The sequence below is a fragment of the Rattus rattus genome, chromosome 6, assembly GCF_011064425.1.
Source record: "Rattus rattus isolate New Zealand chromosome 6, Rrattus_CSIRO_v1, whole genome shotgun sequence".
Taxonomy (NCBI): Eukaryota; Metazoa; Chordata; class Mammalia; order Rodentia; family Muridae; genus Rattus; species Rattus rattus.
The window spans coordinates 24,815,845-24,839,170 of NC_046159.1; the positions used below are offsets into that span (position 1 = coordinate 24,815,845).

At 43.7% G+C, this 23,326-nt stretch overlaps 1 protein-coding gene across 1 annotated transcript; it reads left to right on the forward strand.

The window, feature by feature from the left end:
- The first annotated feature begins 7,388 nt into the window (after nt 1–7,388).
- Klrg1 (killer cell lectin like receptor G1) lies at nt 7,389–18,262 on the forward strand. Its single transcript, XM_032907401.1, has 5 exons — nt 7,389–7,470; nt 10,468–10,572; nt 11,662–11,831; nt 16,592–16,689; nt 18,151–18,262. The coding sequence occupies exons 1-5, from the start codon at nt 7,389–7,391 to the stop codon at nt 18,260–18,262; spliced, it is 567 nt and encodes a 188-aa protein (XP_032763292.1).
- Nucleotides 18,263–23,326: the final 5,064 nt, after the last annotated feature.

The following is a 23,326-nucleotide window of genomic DNA, read 5'->3' on the forward strand; positions in this document are numbered from 1 at the left end:
TATTATTATTATTATTATTATTATTATTATTTTGCCTAGTACTTTTGTCAGTTCCTGAGGAAAGAAATTAATTTTTTTACATGATTATGTATTTGTTGATTTCACTTTAATTCAGTAAGCTTTTGCTTCTAATGTTTTGAAATTCTGAATCGGGCAAACATGTTCACTTGTAGTTGTTAATAGGCTCAGTACCATGACTGACTAACGTAATCATGAAAGGTATCTTTGTATAGGTCTATTTTGTTTTATGTTAATCTGACCATTTGTTACAGGCTTAGTAATGACTCCCCTTACCTTATAAGGCAAAAGGGACTCTGTAGTTGTGATTGACTGTGTGTGTGTGTGTGTGTGTGTGTGTGTGTGTGTGTGTGTGTATGTGTGTGATCACTACATACCTAGTCTGGCTTGGAACTTGTGATCCTCCAACTTCGGCTTTCTAAGTGCTAAGATTATAGGCCTGATTCCAGGAAGAGACAGAGACCTGGGATAAGGGTGGCACCCAAGATCAAAGGGGGTATCCTTAGCTGAGACTCACAGCATTGGGGATAAGAAACCTGAAGAGGCCCCCTCCTGTGGCCAGCCAAGCAGGAACACCAATGGAGCAATAGGCACACCAACACCCACAAAACTTTCAACCCCAACAGCCACCAAACTAGATAAGAAGGATGAAGCAAAGAAGTGCAGGCTGACAGGAACCGGATGTAGATCTCTCCTGAGAGACACACCCAGAATACAGCAAATACATAGGCGAATGCCAGCAGCAAACCACTGAACTAAGATCGGGACCCCCGTTGAAGAAATCAGAGAAAGGACTGAAAGAGCTTGAAGGGGCTCTCGACCCCATATGAACAACAATGCCAACCAACCAGAGCTTCCAGGGACTAAGCCACTACCCAAAGACTATACATGGACTGACTCTGGGCTCCAACCACATAGGTAGCAATGAATAGCCTAGTAAGAGCACCAGTGGAAGGGGAAGCCCTTGGTCCTGCCAAGACTGAACCCCTAGTGAACGGATTGTTGGGGGAGGTGGTAATGGGGAGGATGGGAGGGAAGCCCATATAGAAGGGGGGGGCAGGGAAGGATGTTGGCCCAGAAAACCGAAGGGGAATAATAATCGAAATGTAAAAAAGAAATACTCAAGTTAATAAAGATTAAAAAAAAAAAAAAAAAGAAATGCAGGAATGGGGAATGGACCAGAAACTGAGGGAATGGCCAAGCGATAACCAACCCAACTTAAGACCCATTCCATGGGCAAGCACCAATCCCTGACACTGTTAATGATGCTCTGTTGTGCTTGCAGACAGGAGTCTAGCAAGGATGCCCTCTGAGGGGTTCCATCCAGCAGGTGACTCAGATAGATGCAGACACCTACAGCTAAACTGAATGGGGCTTGGGGACTCTTATGGAAGAATAGAAGGAAGGATTGTGGCCCCTAAGGTGATAGGAACTCCACAGGAAGACCAACAGAGTGAGTCAACTAACCTGGACCTTCGGGGCTCTCAAAGGCTGAATCCCAACCGAAGAACATACAGGGGTTGGACCTAGGCTTCCCTGCACATAGGTAGCAGATATGCAGCTTGGTCTTCATGTGGGTCCCAGAAAGTTGGAGTAGGGGTTAACCCAAAAGCTGTTGGCGGGTTATGTTCTGTTGTGTTCTCAGTGGGAAAGGTTGCACTTAGCCTCACAGAGTCTTGATGTGCCAGGGTTGGGGGATACCCAGAAAGGCCCGCAATCAGAGAAGAATGTGAGGAGAAGGATTGTGGGAGGGGAAGACCAGGAGGGGGACACTGAGTGGGATGTTAAAATGAATAAGTAAAAAAAAAACCCAATCTTGATATGAGGGATTATGCTGGATTGCCCTTGTGCTTCCAGTAGGGGGAGCCAGTGAGAGGGTCAGAAGACAGAGTTGCAACATTGGAAGCAGAAGGTGAAATGGGACTTTGAAGGCGGTGGACACAGGCAACCTCAAGGTTCTAGGACAACAATGAAGGACGTTGATTGGTTCCAGAGGGAAAGTCCTCCTGCCAACTCAGTGACTGAAGGCTTCTGACCCTGGGAGCGTTAAGAAAAGTTTATGTTGTTTTGTGGCTCTTAAGTGTGTGATGGATGCTTTGTTACACTAATGATACTCTCTTTTCAGGCTTCTCTGTTTATCATTCATTGGCTTATATAGTCCTTTTGCGTGTAAGTGTGAGTGTTGAGTGTGTGTGGTGTATGTGTGTGCAGGGGTATGTGCACATGGAGGCCAGAGGAGGATGCTGAGTGGCCTACCGTATCACACTTCTTGGAGAGGGAGGGTCTCTTTCTCTCTGAATCCGGAGCTTGGATGGTGGCCAGCAAACCCCAGCGATTCTCCTGTCTCCACTCAGCACAATATTGGGCACTGTAGATGTGCGCTCTTAAAACTGACATTTTACATAGATGCTTTAGCTTTGTTTTTCTTTTCTTTTTTTTTTTTTCGGAGCTGGGGACCGAACCCAGGGCCTTGTGCTTGCTAGGCAAGCGCTCTACCACTGAGCTAAATCCCCAACCCGATGCTTTAGCTTTGAACTCATCACCTCACACGTGTGACAAGTGCTCTTACCAGCCCCGTATAGATTTTTTTATAATTTATTTTTTTCATCCGGTGACTGTCCCCTGAGTTATCCATCTCTATCCCCTATAACTTTAATTTTTTCAAAACCTATTTTTAATGATGGTTCTTAAACACTTTAACTTCTCTTGTAGCCCACCACACCGGAGGTAGTCGAAAGGAAAGGATACGGGGGAAGTGGACCTGTTTAGAAAGGTTGCCGTCTGCGTTGTCTGGAAATCTGCAGTTCAGTTCACAGGTCAGCAGCGGCAGCTCGATCCACACTTCATGGATACACCAGGAGTGCAGCTTGGTAGAGTCAGATTAGCAACAGCAGTGATCTAGCAGAGACAGCCCTGCCTCAGCCTTGGCTCCAGTCAGCAGGAGGAATGCAGAGTGACACCAGGAGAAGTTCTCAGCTGTGTCTCTTTCAGGGAAGACTGGAGACCCACAACTGTACCAGCAAGCCAAGCTCCGCCCTGCCATTGAGTCCTATTTATACCCTCCAGACATCACGTGTCCTCCACGTGTCTGGCCTCAGCTGACGTCACTCTGCCAATCAGCCCGAGCCTTCGGAAGCTGCAAGTGAGTGCAGCACACCACCAGAAGTTTTTTTTTTTTTTTTTTTGTACACTTTTCTCCATGGAGTCCCAACAAATGCAGCTCACCTACACAGTATAAGGGGGACGAATACATGCAGGTCGTTAGCAAAGCATCCTTCATCACTGGTCCTTTCACATGCTTGCTTTAGCAGAACATCCTCTCCCTTGTGCCTGCGTCAGCGAACCGTTCCTTCACGAGTCTGCCTTAGCCTTTCGCCTTTGTCCATTTCAGCTAAATGTTCCTTCATGTGTTTGCCCTGGCAAAACCACCAACTGATTTCCCAAAGAACCCTTAAGTTTCTACTTCAACCCCCACCCCCTTGCTCGTGTGTGTGTGTGTGTGTGTGTGTGTGTGTGTGTGTGCGCGCGCGCGTGTGTGTATGTGTGCGTGTAGAGGTCAGAGGTTAATGTTGGGTGTCTTCTGCAATTGTTCAACCTTGTTATTGTTATTGTTGTTGTTGTTGTGATTATTATTATTTTGAGACAGAGTCTCTCACTGACCCTGTAGCTCATCAATTTGGCTGGCTGGCCCGAGAGCCACAGGGATCTCCTGTCTGTATTATCCCAGCGAGGGATCGTGAGGGTGCATGGCCACATGAGTGGCTTTTTATGTGGGCGCTGGAGACATGAACTCGGGTCCTTGTGCTTGCCAGGCAGGTACTTTACTGATAACTCACCTCCTTAGCCTCTCAATTTACTTATATTTTTTGATATTATCTTATGGCTTCTTCACTGAGCTTTCCTTCCGAATGTTCCGACTTGCTATTAGCCATATTCCGTTATTTTTAAAAATCATGACTATTATTCTGTAGTCTGTAAAACCACTATAAACTTACCCCCGACCAGCTTACAGATAAATGAGACTCAGACAATGGCTACTTTATTTGGCCTTGACAATTACTGGGGCGTCACCCCTTATCTACTCTCCTCACTGCCACCTTGGCTGCCACCCCAGGGTGTACCCCAGATACTTGCGGTCTCTCCTGGCCATGTGCTCAGTCATGCGGTCCATCTCCCCTCATGGTGACTTCCTCTCTCCTTTTCTTCCTCTTCTTGTCTCCCTCCCCAAACCAGGCCACTCCAAGCCCATCCCCTCCAGTAACTGGCCATAGCCAATTTTGTTTAACCAATAGTTTTACATCGAGGAACAAGATTTGCACAATAAAAGCTTGTAAACAGGAGAAGCCACTTGCAGGCCTAGACCTTCAGATATAGAATTAAGCATTGCAACAACAGACCAAACCTCAACATTACTCCAGAATATCTGGCTGATTCTTTTTTTATAGTTGCCATTTCTCTGATGAGATTCTTCAGCCTTTTATTCATTCTGATCCTACTTTTTTTTTTTTAAAAAAAAAAGATTTATTTATTTATTTTTTTACTTATATGAGTACACTGTAGCTGTCTTCAGACACACCAGAAGAGGGCATCGGATTACAGATGCTCTTAACTGCTGAGTCATCTGTCCAGCCCCTGATCCTACTTTTTAACAAGTGTTCAAACATATTTTTCGAAATGACTACAGTTCTTGTTTGCTGACTCTGGTCTCTATCTCATGGATGCTTTTTGCTGCTTAACTGTTCCCCCCCCAGAGTGTGGTTTAGAAGTGTTATGTCTGAGTGTCGGTTTGACCAGGGTGGACTCTGATGGTTAATGCTGCTTATCAACTTGACAGGATATATAGAGCAGCAGATCTCCCCACAGGGCTCTCATATCAGATACCCTGCACCTCAAATATTCACATTACGATTCGTAGCAAGCAAAATTACAGTTATGAAGTAGCAATGAAATAATTTTATGGTTAGGGGTCACCACAACATGAAGGATATTAAAGGGTCGCAGCTTTAGGAAGGTTGAGAACTTTGCCCTAGAATCACCTAGGAGACACATCTGTGTGTGTGTGTGTGTGTGTCTGTGAAGGGTTTTCTAAACTGAGTTACTGAGATGGGAGGGTCCACCCAAATGTGGGTAGCATTGTCTATGAAGTATGACCCTAGACTTACTAAGAAGGAAAACATGGGCAGAGTGCCAGCTTCCTCTCTCCCTGTGTCCTGACTTGCAGGTTCAATGAGCCCAGCTGTCTCAAGCTCCTGTCACCAGAACTTTCTACCATGATGGATGGATCACTTTCCTCTTATCTGTAAGCCTAAATGATGCCACCTCTGTGATCCTAATCCCCCTGTGAGCCTAATTGATCACCCCCCCATGAGCCTAATTGGGGTGTGAGCTTAACTGTCCCCCCCTCTGTGAGTCTAACTGACACCCCCCCAGCCTAACTAACCCCCTCTTTGTGAGACTAACTAATCCCCTTCTGTGATTCTGACACCCCCATGAGCCTAACTAACCCCCCTTTGTGAGCCTAATTGTCCCCCCTCTGTGAGTCTAACTGACCCTCTCCCCCCTCTGTGAGCCTAACCGTCCCCCCTCCCCCCACACTAAATATGCTTTTGTCAGCGATTTGACATGGCAATAAGGATATCAACTAATGCGCTGTGCATCCAGGCTAGCCTTGAACTCATGATCCTCCTACTTCAGCCTTCTCAGTGCTGGAATTAAAAGCAAGCATCACCACACCAGTCACAGCATATGATGGAATTTCCTTCCCTTTTAACGCTGACTAATATTTTGTTACAAGTATAACTAATTTTGATATTAAGTTCCTTTTAATGGTGTTAGTATTGGTCCTCATGTCTGTGGCTAAGTCACCCGTGGACCTTTTCGGTGTTTTTCTAGGGATGTGGTGTGTGTGTGTTTGTGTGTGTTTGTGTGTGTGTGTGTGTGTGTGTGTGTGTGTGTGTGTGTGTGTGTGTGTGTGTGTGTGTGTGTGTGTGTGTGTGTGTGTGTGTGTGTGTGTGTGTGTGTGTGTCTGTGTGTGTGTCTGTGTGTGTCTGTGTGTGTATGTGTGTGTCTGAGTGTGTGTGTGCATGTATGTATGTGTATATGTGTGTGTGAGTGTATGTGTGTGTGAGTGTGTGTGTGTGTGTGTGTATATGTGTGTGTGTGTGTGTGTGTGTGTGTGTGTGTGTGTGTGTGTGTGTGTGTGTGTGTGTGTGTGTGTGTGTGTGTGTGTGTGTGTGTGTGTGTGTGTGTGTGTGTGTGTGTGTGTGTGTGTGTGTGTGTGTGTGTGTGTGTGTGTGTGTGTGTGTGGGTGTGGTGTGTGTGAGTGTGTGTGTGAGTGTATGTGTGAGTGTGTGTGTGGGAGTGTGTATGTGTGTGTATGTGTGTGTGTGTTAGTACGCATAACAAGCACTACACTACCTCTGTTGACAGTTGCTGGCAGTGCAGGAGACTGTGCTGTAGAGATGAAGCTCTGTCTCATGCCTGAGCATCCTAGATTTTAGTCACAGACCTGTGGTGGATTCCCCCAAGGTCTTTCAGGTACCTCCCGGTGCAAAGCTCTTATCAGTAACTGGGCCATATAACTCCCAGCCACAGTAACAGTTCAGAATGCCAGCCTCTGACTCCTGCTTGGTGAGAGTGACTGCTACCCCGTTTATCCGATTCCTTCTCCCTGGGGAAGCCAGGGTGGAGAGTCCTGTTCACTTTACTCTCTCCTTTCTCAAAGATCACAGCCCTTTATGTTTTCTTACTTGAGTTTTTATTAGCCCTTCTCCTACCAGAAATAAACTGCTGGCGCTTTAGAACTTGTTTTTCTTTGTAGTTGTGTTCGAATAGAAAGATAAAGCAATGAGAAAAGGTCAAGGTGTTCCGGGCAAGACAGTGAATGCTATGGCACACTCACAAAATGCATGGGAGTCTGTCTCCTCCGTGAAATAGGCCCATGCAGCCACAATCCGTCACCCTAGCTCTTACTGGTACTCAAAAGGTCCACAGTATGAGGAAATCAGCATTACTTGGTGTCTGTCTTTTTTAGAAGGGAAAGAGGCTCTGTGATGAAGTCTAGGAACTATTCACATTTATTGCAGAGTCCATATACAAACTTCTGGGCCTGAGCACCATGATCCCCACAGAGCAAGATGAGTCAGCATGTATCTAGCAAGCATCTTCTGGGTGTGCTGACTTCAAAGGACAATTTGATCATCCATTTCTATAGCAGCCCTAGAACCTGAATCATTTCCTGACACATTTGCTTCTGTTTTGGTCAAGTCTCCTTGCTGCTACTTTACAGGATGGGCTGTTCCTCACGGGTGCTGATCTCACCCTGCTTACTGTGGGCACTCCCAGCTGAGTGTGAAAGGCGTTGGGTGGAGATGGCCGACAACTCTATCTACTCAACATTAGAGCTGCCTGCTGCACCTCGAGTCCAAGATGACTCCAGATGGAAGCTCAAAGGTGAGTTAGGCAGGTCAGCACTGAAGACTGTGCGGAGGATGAGGAGAGGGGAATTACTGGGAGGGGAGGGTGCAGGATCCAGGACACTGTGAAAGCATACTTCAGGTTCAGTTTGCCACGCCGATCCGAGACATGGACTTTCGGTGTGGAGCGCGGCTGCAATGTCTCAGATGATTCTTCTCTAGGCTCCCACTCCTGGGATCCCAGCTCATGCCCTGCAAAGGCAATGCTATATTTTTTGTTATTTTTTCCTTTTATTCTCAAGGATTCTGTACATGCAGACAAACGTGCCATTATTTATTGACCCTGACCTAAAGTCAGAGCTTCGTGAGAGGATTTTTCTGTAGTCAGGCTTTGATGGCGGCCATCCACCACGTACCTCTGTTTCTCTAACCACGGAGTGAAAAAAGCAACAGTTTTATTAAGGGCTAGTGGTAAGAGTTGTTGAGATGAGAAATGGATTCATGCATGTAGATTTGTTTCCTGTTTCTTCTCTCTTTCTTGGGGTGCGACTCAGTGAAAGGCATTGGATGCTAAAGACTGCTGGCTAGAGATCTGTGGAGTCAGAGATCATCCACGACACCTACAAACCCCCCTTTTTATGCAGATTCTGTCTGAGACAGGGGCCGATGTAAATGCCAAAATTAATCTTTGGTTTTACACGTTGAGCAGGTGACTCCAAGAGACACTATCTCTTTTATAGTTTTTAAGATTTTCTCTGTTTTTTACCACCCTTTTCTCCCTCCTTTTTGTTAAAATTTTTATGCACCTTTTGAAAACATTGCCATGTTTTCTAAATCATGGGCATTTAGATTTATTTCTGTTTCTATAAACCATATAGAGCTACACATCACTGTATGTGTGATTTTTCCTTTATTGTATCTGCTCTAATTCGCGAGGGATAGAAGTGTTAAGTCAAAAGGAATGTGTATTTTGAAGTATAGAACTTAATTAATAATATGATATGTTATTTATTTATTTATTTATTAAATATATTTTAAGTAAAGAACCTAATAATTAATAGTTGGAACTAATATATACATAAAATAAAATAAGTAAAATTTTTGTTTTACTTTAAGTTGGATGGTGGCTACCCAAATACAACTATAATTTGATAACATTTTCTTTCATTTGGCACACAAATAAATGAGGGCTTTTAATTTCATTAAGAAGTCATTTATGCAGCTGGGCTTGGTGGTGCTCACTCAGGAAGCAGAGGCAGGCAGATCTCTGAGTTCAAAGCTAACCCGGTCTACGGAGCATGTTCCAGGGCAGCTAGGGTTACACAGAGATACCCTGTCTGGGGTGGTGGGGGGTAGGCATAAATGATAAAAAAAGTCATCTATGTTACAAATCTGATATACTTTTTAATTTTTAATTTTAGTTTTAGTTTTTGAGATAGGGTCTCTCTATGTAGTGTTGGCTATACCCTGTAGATAAGGCTGGCCTCAAACTCAAAGGGATCCACCTGTCTCTGCCTCCCCAGTGCTGGGGTTAAAGGTGAAGTTTTTTGTTGTTGTTCTTATTTCATTAGAATCCCAAGACACTTGGGATTCATGAGTGAAAGCATGTGCTACGTTGAACTCTTACTATAAAATTACTTTAAGAAATTGAGACTCTTTCATTGATGGGAATGTGTTAAGAACAATTTACCTAAAACTTGAGCAGGTACATGGGACTACAGTAGGAAAATTAAAGTCTCTCTCTCTGAGACAGAATCTCATGTAGCCCAAGCTGACCCCGAATTTGCTGGGGTGACTTTGGATCACGGATCCCTCTGGTTTTAGGCTCCAAATGCCACCACGACAGGTCTGGGCTACCACATCCAGCCCCAAAATAATTGATTTATTTCAAGATAACCGAAGGAATGCAAAAGAATCTTTACATTTCTTCTTTACACGTGCTTCCCATGCCATCAAATGATAAGACACCTGTGATTTTTTTTAAAACAAATATCTGAGAAGAATACTTTCATTTTCAAACTGGAAATACAGTATTCTTAGACGAAGTAAGCCACGTAAGTAATAAGACACAGTGCTCAACCCTCAAAAACAAGGCCAACTTAAACTTATGGTACATCGAATAGTTTCTTGGAAAACAAGGTGAATTTTATCAAGTTCTTCTGAAAAGAAGAAGAACTTGGTTTTGTTTAGTAAAACTTCGTTTTACTTTATTTCAGCTTAAATTTTATACTTGATCGTAGCCAAAAGGCCGAGAAGCCATCAGTTTAAAATTTTATTTATTTAAAAATTGAGTGCCAGATTCAAATTATAAGGATAAAAAAATAAATAAATATTTAAAAAAAAGCAAAAGAACCTCTCCTTTTGCTTCTGCTCCAAACTCCCATTTCCTCTTTAAAAGGGAAAACACTATCAAATGCCCGGATGGACTTCCACATTTGATCTTGGCCTAAAGGCTGAGAAGTGCTTTTGGATAGACATCAGTGATATCAGGAAGCCTTTGTTCTGAGGAATATGCCTTTCTTTTAATTATATATTTAAAAATCACTTCCTATTGACTTTAAAAGAATCCCTCTTCAGAAGCTACATATTTCATGGCTATAAATATATCCTGCTGACTTGGGGGTTTCTTTGGTTGATAGGTGTAAACAGGTGGCCATCGTACAGACATTACTGCCACAGGTAACCTTATGTGTGTATCTCACACATGTGTGCCTGTCTAGAAAAATGTTACTCGAGGAGAAATTGCTGGGCCAAAAAGCAAAATGCTTTTCAATTCTGGTAAATCATTCCAAATTGTCCTTCGATCTCTAACAGGTGGAGCTTGCTTATCTACACACTAGCTCTCTGTCCTAGTGAGAGTACAGAAGCCACAGTTGCAAAGCCAAGGGTTCACTTTAACTGGAGAACAAGTGCTCACCCTAATCAGGAGAGGAACCTGTGTGGCCTCCAGGCAGAAGTGCTTCAAGATACAGAGGTTCTTGCCTGAGCCTCTGCTCATGGCTCAAGGCTTTTGCTTTGGGTTGTGTCTCTGCAGCTGTCTTACACCGACCCTGTGTTTCCTACCTTGTGATGGTGGCTTTGGGGCTTTTGACTGTGATTCTCATGAGTCTTCTGTTGTACCAACGGACTCTGTGCTGTGGTGAGTGCTAACTTCACCTCCAAGTTAACCTTTCCTTTTCTATTATAAAGCAAGACGACTGTTAGTGGCAGGGTTTTACAGACTCTAGTAGAGCATTCATAGGATTCAGTCACACTCTGCACTTTGTACTCAGACCCTAACTTTCAGCAGAGAAACTCCCAGGAAGTTGGAACTTTTCTGATCCAGGCTGATTTTGCCACAGTTGTCTGGAAAAGGCATGAGGCCACCAAATGCAATTTGACACCTCAGTCTGAAGACTTCAACCTGGTGCTGTGCTCACATACACAGCCTTCCCTCAGGAAGTTACCTAAACTTAGTGAGACTCAGGAAGCTTTTCCTAACTTCCAGTTCCCAATCTAGAACATGTATGTGTACGACAGATGTTCATGTATGTGCCTGTGTCCTGTGGTGGGATGGCATATGGTGATTTTTATGCAAATGAGTCTCATGGAAGGAAAAAAACCCCAATCGTGGAAACTTATTTGAAGTCCCCAAGATGCTTACACAATGGCCATTCATTTCAAGCACTTTAAAGGAAGGAAGATTGTATTTTCTAGAGGAAAATGTGCTTTTCTGTCAGAAAAAAAATTGTTTAAGTAGCGACTTTGTCTGAAGATGATTTTTTTTAAATTTCTATTGGTTCCAGAGATCACATCAGTTGGCTCTTTCTGGCTGGCCTCCTTTTTCCTGTATACCTCATGCATGCTGTCTTGAGGCTGGATGTCCTGAAAGGTTCTGAACACGTGAATTCATGAACTCCGTGAACTCACTCAGGGCTATACAGACAGTACTTAGACATGTACCATGACAGCCCATGCATCCTTTATGTGCTGTGTGTGTATCACATGGATACAGATCATTTTCAGTGTACATGTGCTCTACAGGCTGAGCAGACATTTGGTCAGAATCCATGCCTGCCTCGTGGAACGTACTTCAGAGTGATAAGCTAGACAAGGTGAACCGTTCAGTAGTTTGACAAGGGGAAGGGCAAGGTAGACACTGGAGAGGCCATGTTCTCCTGTATCTCCTTTTTACTTTCCAGGATCATTTGGTCCACAAAGATGTGAACTGCATCCTCTTTCCTTGTAGGCTCCAAGGGCTTTATGTGTTCCCAGTGCTCCAGGTGCCCCAACTTCTGGATGAGGAATGGGAGCCACTGTTACTACTTCTCAATGGAGAAAAGGGACTGGAACTCTAGTCTGAAGTTCTGTGCAGACAAAGGCTCGCATCTCCTTACATTTCCGGACAACCAGGGAGTGGTAAATGAAAACATATAGAAAATATAGAGCTATTCTTCCCTCCCTCTCTTCCTCTCACCTCCTCTATTCCCTCCTTCCTTTGAGATGACGTCTTCCTATGTAGTCCAGCCTGGCTATGAACTTGTGGTTTTCCTGCCTCAGCCTTCTAGCTCTCTCTCTCTCTCTCTCTCTCTCTCTCTCTCTCTCTCTCTCTCTGTGTTTAAATATTCATTTATCTACTTTGTGTATGTATTTTTTTAACAATTGTTTATTTATGTGTGAATTTGGACATTTATTTATTTGTCTATGCACGTGTCTGCACACACATGCCTTGGTGTGCTTATGGTATGTATATGTGCTTGTATTTGCCTGTGTGTGTGTGTGTGTGTGTGTGTGTGTGTGTGTATGTGTGAGTTTGTGTGTGACAGAGGGGAGATGCTGGTAAGCACTGCAGAGGAACTAGACGTAGAACACAAGCCAAGTTAAATGAGGGATGAGGTCCTGAAATACAGAGGTCCAGTTCTGTGAGGAAGTGGGTGGAACTTGGCAAGGACAGACTCAGGGACAAAGGGACTACAGATAAGCACTTAAATGTCCTCTGCTGAGTGTTCTTTATTCACTGGATTTTAGTAAGTTCCAGATTGGAAACAACGTCTAGAAAGTTCAATTAGAAGAAGAGAACACAGGGGTGGGGGTGAGGCTCTGTTTCCTACAGCCCCCTCAGCTCCTGTGCACCCAGAGTCTCTCCAAGCCCTTAGATGAGCTGACTTCCTGGCACAAACTTGACCAACCTCAGTTACAATTCACACATAAGAAAGTAAGAAATCTTAGATGATTTTCGGTTTTGATACTGCGGTTTTTTTTAATTTGATGGGAGAATAAAATCAAACCACAGAGAATAGTTCATTAATAATTGAGAGCTAGGGGTTTTGTAGCATGGGCTGGTTTCAAACTCATGGTGTCCTGGGCTCAGCTATCCATTCAGACTAATCTCCTGGGATTCAAGGAGTTCACCACAGTCCTGGATTGACACTGCCTATTTTGAGTAAAGATGAGCTATTTAGTTTATTTTCTCTCAAAAGAACACTTATGCGTTTGAAATTCAGGAGGATCTAAATTCCAAATCCTTCCTCAGAGATGTGCTTTTCCTTTATCCTTTCTCTAAGCCAAGTGGCAAGATACACTACATAGCCTTGTTTTCTGGAACTTACTATAGCAGCTTTGAGCACCTGACTGAAGTCATTAGCAAAAGTGAGCAACTAGCTGGAAACATTTGCCCCTAAACTCTGACAGAGCAGCAGTGAGTCACAACACGAGACAGTGCAACAGAGAATCAACTACAGCAGCGCCATAAACTACCCCATGCGCACAGGAGACATGCGCCCAGGAGAGCCAGAAGAGCTAAGACAAGGAGTATCTGGGAGTTGGGGCTGTCTTTGTGCCCGGAGGATTCTTGAAGGATTTTGTTTTTTCTTTCTTTATGTTTCCTGGATCATGTGGCCACTGTGGAGAGTACTCTGTTGAGTTAAGTCCACTACTTTTCCAAAGTCAAGACTTTTTTGTTTGTTTTTTTTTAAACCCAGAGCACTTGGTTCCAGTCAGAGTTGGAGGGTGCCAAGTGCCCCTGCTACATTTATTTAATAAACCCCTGCTACATTTAATAAAGCTACTGATAAGTAATTTCCCACATTCCTGTGAATTCTTACTTGATTTTTTCTTTTTCTTTTTTTTTTTTTCACTTTTTTGTCAATGTCTCTCAAATCTAAACGACCTGTACAGATTGGTAGAGTCCATTGCCCCTGTGTACTCTTTCGTTCTCAGGCAAGACTTATTTTATCATGGTATGAGCAGTACACCTAGCTTCATGTGTGTCTGGAAAGACCATATTTAAAAACATAATTCTGGATGTGGTGACCCATGCTGGTAATTCCTCCACTCTGTAGCCTGAACTCAGAGAAGCTTATGCTCTGGGACAACACAGCCTACAGACTGAGACTCTGACCACCAATACAAGTCTATTAAAACTGAAAAAATTCAGGTCACAAAATAGTTCAGTGAGGAAAGGTGCTTGCCACCAAACCAGACAGCCTGAGTTCAATCCTGGAACCTCCACACATGTGAGCTGTGGTGAGCCCCACTTAATCTAACATTTTTTTGGTTCCTTTTGGTTTTTGCGGTGTTCCCCTTTTTTGGAATACAAGCAAACATTGCCTGCTCCAGAAGTGGCAATCTCTTTGGGAGATAAAGAGTTCTGAGTTAAGACCTTTAGGCATACATTTATGTTTCTTCTATTTGACACATGTACACGCGCCCACATACCCTAATCAACCAATCAGGAGGAGAGAGAAAAATAATTTTATTTGTGTTTGAAGGCCTTTTTCATGTGGGATGATATTCAAGAGAAATTTTTGAACATCTGGGTTCACCTTGAGTAGGAGGACTAGTCATGTGGCTTAGCATCGTGTGGGACTTGAGCATAATAAACCAGCACAAGAAGAGGTGCTCTTTCCTGCCCTGCAAGATGCCTTCCCACTTCAGTGCCTTATTAGCTCTGGTCCTCCTTTGGAGAGGATAAGAAAACGCAATGAAGATTTTCCTTCTCTCTTGTGGTTATGGAGACAGTACCACAGCCTCGTATGTACTAGGTAATCAATCGCTTCACCACTGAACTTCACAGCTCCAGCCCAAGAAGTGAAAGGTTTTCTTAAATAGCCAGGGGAGACCAGGCAACCCACATGTCTCCTTCAATATAAGCAACCATTTTAGACAGTGGGCCCACAAACGCCATCTTGAGCACTGGCCTATCACTTTGTCCAATCTCTTCTTTCTCCTTCATTCTCTCATGCTACCTCAGCGTGCACAGTCAGTACTCACAAGAGGCAAAAGGTATGGAGATTTGTACTTAGGATATCATGAGCCTGATGCCAAAGTTTATTCTTCCACAAATACTACATATGAGTAAGGTATTTCCTATATTGCTTCAAGGTGTTGAGACTCTTGTAAGCAAGAGTTCTTGCCATTATAGTGGGAAATTTTAGATGAGACAGGCAACTAAAGTCATAAATAAATATGGCAATTCGTGCTGGAGAGAAAATGCACAGTTTGATGGGATAGTCACTGGACATTGCTCTACATGGACCCTTCAGAAGCAAGGCCAAGGCCTATACGATGACGGTCATCGAAAATCCAGGGCACAGTACAGGCTGTGCAAAGTCCTAATGCAAGAATGCTCTTGGCCTGTTACAAAAAGGAGAAAAGAGGGCAGATGGGGCTAGAAGTTGGTGAACGAGTGATTGGCAGTGCCCAGATTATGCAAGCCTTTGTACGTGTAGATTTTTAGATTTTTAAAACCTGAAACCTAGTGAAGAGAGGACAGAGGTGCTTCCAGCCTTAGTAGAGAACACAGAAGAGTTTCCAACTGTCTGCTGTCCCTGGGCATGCAGAGAGAACTTAGGCCTTTGACTCTCTTCTTGCTGGGAAGGATGCAGTCAGGCAAGGGAGAGCTGTCTACAGCTGAGCCCTCATGTTCTTTCTCCTCAGGTGGCCTCTTCCAGGACCAAAATAAAAATGACCCCCAATTGAGACATTTAGGAGCATCATAATAATAGAATTGGTATTTCACTGGACCTTCTTAATTTCTGAATAAAAGACAATTTCCTCTAAGGAAATGATTCAACAAACACCAATCTAAAATACCATAAAAAGGTAATTCAAGTAGTTTAGTCCAAATTCAATTAATTAAGCTGTCACTGGAAGATATTGAAAATGTAATTATTCATTACATGAATGTACAACCTTAACGACAAAAATCCATCTTTGTGGACTTATTCTTTGTTCTGGTTAATGCGGTGAGCAGCTCCCTGAGGGCATAAACATCTTCACTGGATTGTACTACTACTGTACAGAGCAAAGCATCGTTCATCCCATCCCAAGGGGTACACACAGGGATACACTTAGTTTAACTCAGCCTAAATGCCCATTGAAAATGAGAGCCTTATGGGAGACACAGAGCATATCACTGAGTGAGTGTAACTGCGGCTGGTGGTGTGGATAATGAGTGAGGTGAATGCTCCTGCAGCTTCTGCTGAGTACCTATCAGGCTCCATCTAATCAGAAAGGAAGTAGCAGTGCAGATGGATCTGACCCAGTATCTTATCTGTTATGGTGTGAGGTGTACTTATAAACTAAAGGTCAGTTCTGCGAGGCAGCTCCTCATAATAGATAGACCTTAGTTAGAACCAGGAGCCCCATTAGAATTAGAAGGGAAAGAGGGCTTAGTTAAGTGAAGTGGTTGTTTGCCTCAATTTCCTTCATTTCAATAAGATCCCCTAGAGCGAATGGCTTAAACAGCAGGCACAGTTTTGGAGATTGGGATGTCTAAAGTCAAGGTTGCTGCTTAGAGCCTCTTTCAGCTCATCTGAGTGTCTTGCCTTGGGTCCTCACTGTAGAGAGAGCTGTAGCTCTGGTCCCTTCTTATTTTAAGGCTGTAGCATTGTTTCATGGGGGTACCTTCTTATGACCTCACCTAAGCCTAAACAACTTGAGGCTATCTACTTTCAGATGACTTCAGAGGTTATAGTTTCAACAGATGAATTTTGGCTTAAATAAACATCCAGTCCTCACCCGGGTCTGAGAGAGACAGAGATAGACAGAGACACAGAGAGACATAGACAGAGACAGACAGAGAGACACAGAGAAAGGATAAGGATGATATGTGATTCACTCAAGGGGTCCCGGGTGTCTTTGTTATCTTTATTCACTGTCTTCAATCTTTCTCTTAGAACCTGTTCCAGGAGTACGTGGGTGAGGACTTTTACTGGATTGGCTTGAGGAACATCGATGGCTGGAGGTGGGAAGATGGCCCAGCTCTCAGCTTAAGGTAAAGTGTTTGAGGAATGAGGCAGTGAAAGAAGAGGAAGAAGGAAGGAATAACTCAGGGAAACAGAAGGAAAAAGACAGACAGCAAAGAGTGAAAAGGAGAGATTGTGGAGTGGGTGTGGGTGTGGATTGGTGGGTGGATGAGGGTGGTTGGAAGTTGAGGATGCTTCCCCAGCATGAGAGGACAGTAGCAGGGACCTTCCTGATTGGGTGACTCCTGGCAGGGCAGAGGGCTGCCTGTATGGCTTTGACTAGCAATCAGGCCATTTCTGCTACAATGACTGACTAGCAACCAGGTTCTTTATTTATACAAGGTTCACAAAACAGACAGACCAATGATTATCTAAGTGGTACAAAATGTGTTTGACTTTTCGTTACATGTTCAGGGTTACGAGTTCAGTTGCAATTAGAATATACAAACAAAAGATGAATCTCTTCCTCTTCTTCCTCCTCCTCTTCTTCCTCCTCTTCCTCTTCCTTCTCCTTCAACTCTTCCTCCAACTCCTTCTTTGACCTATAACTCCAATGTAGAGAATCTAAAAAGTGTCTTCACTAAAGCAAACACATTTAATACATGGCTTCCTGCTTTTAGGATGGAGTATTTGAAAGCACTCCAAACAAACAGAAACGATATGAAGTGGTCTTTTTATGAGTAGCAAACACTAATACCTAACTTCTAATGCTATTTCATCATGTACTCTATAAAGTAGTTATTTTAGTCAAACTACCTTACTTTCTGAGTTTTATTCCTTCAGGGGTGTACCCAGTATGAACCCCTAACTTTAAACTACTTTTACAAAGATCTCGAAGTCTATAATAAGAAGAGATCTTGAACCTGTAACCCATCCCCTGGTCAGTCACAGTTAGTTAATTGCCTCTGTTAACCCTGCATCAGTGATGCTGTGTGCATTAGCGCAGGGACAGATACCCCTCGCAGACCCCTGGAGAAATGGCCTCCTCTGTGCTAATCGGTGCTTAAGATCTCCAAGGCATAAAGAAGGCCCCAATAGTGCCAGCTAATGTGAATTTTAGTATTTTCTTAAAAAGACTCAGACATAATTTTCTCTGGAAAAGACATAAACTGAATCATAATGCTGAATTCCCCCAAGAGAACAACACTCAGAGACCAAAAGCCAAAATGAGAGACAGGACAGCAATGCGAGGAAGCCACCCTCTCAGCTTTCCTGGAACTGTGCTGGCTTCAGGACGCTCCTGTTTCTAGTGGGTTTGGCTGTGCCACAGAAGATAAAGGAACAAAGACAGGAAAGAAAACGGTGATCATAGGAAAGGACAAAAATGTGGCGACATGTTCGAGGGGACAATAAACAGCTTATTCTCTGACTGCTTTGGTGCAGGGGGGATCTGAGGAGACTAGATTCATTCCACTTCTTTTCGATCATGCCTTTTAAGTCTTCTACCTTGCAGGTTACCGAAAGTGACCAATGCCTCTGCTTTCTTACAGCATTCTTTCTAACAGCGTGGTACAGAAGTGTGGCACCATCCACAGGTGTGGCCTCCACGCCTCCAGTTGTGAGGTTGCTTTGCAGTGGATCTGTGAGAAGGTCCTGCCCTGAAGGATGCCACTGTGTCCCAAGCCTCAGATCTGCCACATGTCTTCAAAAAGAGGGAACGGGCATGGGGAACCTCTGTTCACAAAGGTGTGTTTAGCAAATGCCAAACCTGTTATGATACGCCATTAGACAGGCGTTAGCATTCCTTCCTGGGAGCTGGCATTTTTCTTTTTTTTTTCTTTTTGGTTGTTCTTTTTTTCGGAGCTGGGGACCGAACCCAGGGCCTTGCGCTTCCTAGGCAAGCGCTCTACCACTGAGCTAAATCCCCAACCCCAGAGCTGGCATTTTTCAACCGGGCTTTCTCAGTCATGTTAGCCATTTAAAGCCTAAATCTGGGCAAATGAAATAGATAAACTTTATCTTGATGGCTCTTACTGCACAAACTCACCCTGGCTTTCTCATCCCATACTCTGCCATCTCTATCAAAGATATGAGCAAAACGATTCATCTGCAGAAGAACCCCCACCACGGTCAATAACACGTTACATAGACATCGAGTAGAGACAGAAAAGCAAACACCTCCTGTTCTCCCCACTGCTTGGAAGCTCAACTAGCTCAAGCCTGAGGTAGGGAGAAATGCAGTGGTTACCAGAGTCCAGGAGACTGATGGGATGGTAGAGGTTGGCTAATGGTTTGGCTGGTGGGGTGACCATTATGATCAATGATTGTTGTATGTTTGCCAACATGTTGGGAACTTCCGGATAGCGAGGTGGAAGGACCGTGGGTGTTACCAAATGCCTACAGGAGAGATGTGCTGAGAACTCTGACTGATGATTTCCACACACATTGAAATATCACACTGTGCCCCATAAATGTGTACAATCATTATCTATCCCTAAAAATTAAAGAAGTCCCAATTAAAATAAAAAATACCTTTCTGCTACATGTCTATTTTATATCTGGAATTAATCTGAAGAAGTGTGTGCATGTAGCATTGGTGAGACTCTTTCCTGTGCACTGTTATGAAGAACATGAAATATGCCAGCTAATGGTACCTGCCTCCCCCCACCCCACTGCATATCGTGTGCTAACAGTGGCTTGTGGTGTGTGGAGTTTTATGCTGAAACACTGCTTGCTGCGAGAAGGCATGGCTCTAGAGTGTGGGAAGCAGATGACGACAGGATGAGGCTTTCTACTGATTCAGCTGTTCACACTTACCCAGTGACCTGCCCTTAATGTAGTTTCTTCAGATGCTCCTGCCTGGGTGTGGTTGAAGGAGCCAGTGTGTGACAACAGATTCTGTTCTACTGTGTGAGTGTGTGGTTGTCTTTAGTCTGAGACTGGGCTTCTACAGAGGAAACTTTACAGAGGTCATTTATGGGGCTGAGTCCTGCCCCGATGCCTCAGAAGTGAGGGGAGACCTCACTATTTCTTCTTAGTAGACTTTGGGCACAGGCGAGGAGAGAGTGTATCCTTTGGGTCTACACACAACACAACGGAAGGAAATCTCTGTCTTTTGAGGATGCCGACTGCCATGTTCCTCTTCACAGTCCATTCTTCTACCTGTCTATCTGAATATCTAAGAAAATGCTGACACTTAGTAAACGCTTAATAGACAGACGGGTGAATAAAATAAGAGGAGTTACTTTATTTTATATACATAAAATTTACCATATGTTTAAGTGATATAAATATATAAATTAATTTATATTATATTAAATTAATTATATATCAATAGATCAAATCAGCTATACATTCAATCAAATATATATTAAAATTTATATAAATAAATATAACTGTAAAATGATACATTAAATTAAATATAAAATAATATATTGTTATATATTTGTATATTTTATATATAAATAAGTTACAAACATTTATTCTAGTTATTTCTGCCAGCCCATGAGATAGAGGGATTAAAGGCAACAAAAGCAGTGTATTTTGGCCCTCCCAGCCCACCTAAGGAAGCAGGTAAATATCTCAAAGGCAACAGCTAGTTCAATTTGAATTTTCTGTCTATAGAAGGAGGTAACAGTGAATCACACCCCTGCCCTTCTCTCAGCTTTGCTCCTTGGTGGGAAACACTCACAATTTATGGTGTGGTGGTATTTGTCCTACTTTGTTGGGGTAATTATGGTGACTCCACTTGGGCCATGGCTTGGCTGCTAGAAGGTGTGCAGTTTCAGTTTCTACTCAAACAGACTTGGAGGGGGACAGCAGGCCTGTAGCAGTCACCAAGCATACAGGATGTGTGCAGCTTCCTTTTCGAAGGGTTCAGTAGATGTGTCAGGATTTTAGAGGGTTACCACCAGTACAGAGTGTTATCTTTTACCTCCTTGTCCTCTGGAAGTGTTAGTATAGAAAATACTCATCTCCATCGGGGAATGGTGGTCATGCACTCCTGTAGTCCCAGCATGTGGGAGGGGAAGGCCAGAGGATCAGGAGTTTAAGGCTAACCTCAGTTATGTAGTAAGTTCAGACCAACCTGAACTACAACAGACCCTGTCTCAAAACAAAATAAAACAAAACAAAACAAAACAGAAACAAACAACAAAGAAAACAAAACAGCCCACCAACAGCCAGTAAAAGCCCACCCCCTCAGCATTTGCTGTCCCTCACACTTGGTATTGACTCAGTTTCTCCTTCTTTCCTGGGTGAGAGTTTGGAAAACCTGAAGCCAGCTCCTGCAGGATAAGCTTAAATCTTGTGGTCGATCGCTTTGATGCACAGTATGTGTGCCTATCCTGCACACACCATATCTGGGACTAAACGTTTCCTTTGTTTGCACTGGATTTTCATTTATTTGAATTGGACTGCACACATGGCCAGAGTGTGTGGAAGTCAGCTCAACCTGTGGAGCTGTTTGCTCCTCCACCATGTGGGCACAGAGTGAGACTGGGTGGCAGGCATCTCTACTACAGGGCATCCTCTCCAGCTTGGGATAACACCTTTACTAAGTTACCAAGAGAAATATTCATAAAGGTTAAGAACATCATCCAGACAGGGAGACACCTCTCTGGGGTGTCTGAGGGTGGTTAAATGGAAGTAAAACAGTATGTTCTTTTAACAGTAGCAGAAAACAAGGCCTTTGTCTCATGGTTGTTTTTATTATTCTCTTTTTGCTTTAATAAGAACACATCCTTTTCAGACCTTGAGTACAGAGACGGGCAGAGTGCAAGTCCCCAGTGTTCATGAGTGTCTTTGTTAGGTCATACGAGCATCTTATCTCTGTTTCTCCCTCTCTCTGTTGACTACAGCCCTTAACCTTTCCTCTGGGGATGTTCCTTCTGTCTGCCTCTATCTTTAGAAAGTGGTCCTTGGTCTTAATGGTTTCCAAAACGTACCTCACTGTTGTATCTTGTTTCCATAGTTCTATGTGTTTGAGGCCTGTCCACTCACGCTGGTGTACATAATCTGTTGGTTATATCCATTGTCTTTTTTAAACTTTCATTCCTCTCCGAAGCATTATATCCCCACCTGCAGTTTCCCCACCCTTCACTCCTCCCAGTCCATCCCATCCCTCCTCTCTCCTCCAGATCAACTCTTACCTTTGCTTTCTCTTCAAAGAAAATAAAACAAAACAAGCAGCCTCCCCAGGCTATCCAGCAGAGGTGGCCTAACAATGTACAATAAGACTAGGTACTAACCTTCATATTACAGCTGATGTGGCAACCCAGTAGGAGGAAAAATGACATGAGAGAAGGCAAAAGAGTCAGAGACACCTCCCATCCCCACTGTTGGGAGTCCCTTAAAAACCACCAAGCTATACAACCTTAAGGCATACATAGAGGACCTAGTTCAGACCCACACAGGGTCCCTGTTTGTCCATTTAGTTCCTCTGACTTCGTCTAATCCCTGGTTGGTTCTGGGTGTTTTCCTGGTGTCCTTGATCCCTCTCTAATCCTTCCTGTCCCTCTTCTGCGGGGTACCCTGGCTCCACCTAGTGTTTGACTCTGGGTCTCTGCATCTGTTCCCATCCGTTGCTTGGTGGATCCATTGTCTTAATCTCTAGTTTACCTCTGACTCCCCGTAATTTTTTAAAGATATGATGAATATTTTTACATAACCTGTTTTCCAGTTTTTCTCTGTCTAGAAGTGGCCCCTACACCTACCCTATTGTGTAGATTTGAGACTAGAGTGTTGGAATTGGCAACAACTTAGGCAACTGGGAGAAGAGGCAGCTTCTCAAAGGGACAGGCACCAGACCCTGGGCTTGTGCACAGAGAGAAGAACAAATGAACACTGGCATTTCAGCAAGCAGTCCTCAAACTTCTTGTCACCAGTGAATTAAACAGGAACCAGAAGACCTTGGGGAAAGAGTAGCAAGTGCAAACACAGGCCATAATCTAAAGGATAAACCGTGTTGTTGAAGACTAGATGATAGCTGTTCTTCCTGCACCAGAGCTAAAAGACACTGAAAAGACAAACTCCTGGCAGTAAGTGGGTCAGCTAGCTCCTGTCCCCAACACCCAGCCCCAGTTTCAAGGCACACAAAGGGTTGGGGTGATGGTAACAGCAGGAAGGTAATCATTTCTTCTCTGTTGGTCTGAGGAAGCCTGGGTTTCATGCCCTAGGTACAAGCCACCCGGGGCAGAATGTTTTCATTCACAAAATGTCAATGGGCAAACTCAAGGCACCCAGTTTCTACTTTCCCCAGCTTGTCTGTCAAGTCTCTTTCTGCAAGTCTGGTTTCATGAAGCCCCTTAATATTTCTCCTGTCTCTCTTTGGTTCATGCTCTAAGAAGATGCTGCAGGAGAGGTGTCCCTGACCTCGGGTCACCTCACCTATGGATCAACATTCCCTTAGTCCTTTGGTATCAGAAGAACTTATCTCTCATATTCTTGCATTTGGGTTTCTTCACTCTATCGGCCACTTTTCCTGTTTATGCTAACAAGAAATACTATCACTTGGTGCCCCTCCCCGATGCTTACCTGTGGTACCAAGCTGTTGTCTAATTGTATTAATTACTGTGACGGCTTTCTAGTCACGCCCATCCTTTGACACCAGTTTGAATGCCAGGTCTGGTGGTACAGATCTGTTATCTCAGCTCTTTGACACACTGAGGCAGGAGGATTGAAAGTTCAAGAAGAATCTTGGGCTACAAATTGAGTTCCAGACTGGTC

What these genes read in the sequence shown, in the direction of transcription:
- Klrg1 (XM_032907401.1), top strand. Translation starts at nt 7,389, where the DNA reads ATGGCCGACAACTCTATCTACTCAACATTAGAGCTGCCTGCTGCACCT. An exon ending in CTCCAGATGGAAGCTCAAAG is followed by an intron (nt 7,471 to 10,467) that starts GTGAGTTAGGCA and finishes GTGTCTCTGCAG; the next exon opens with CTGTCTTACACCGACCCTGT. An exon ending in CCAACGGACTCTGTGCTGTG is followed by an intron (nt 10,573 to 11,661) that starts GTGAGTGCTAAC and finishes CTTTCCTTGTAG; the next exon opens with GCTCCAAGGGCTTTATGTGT.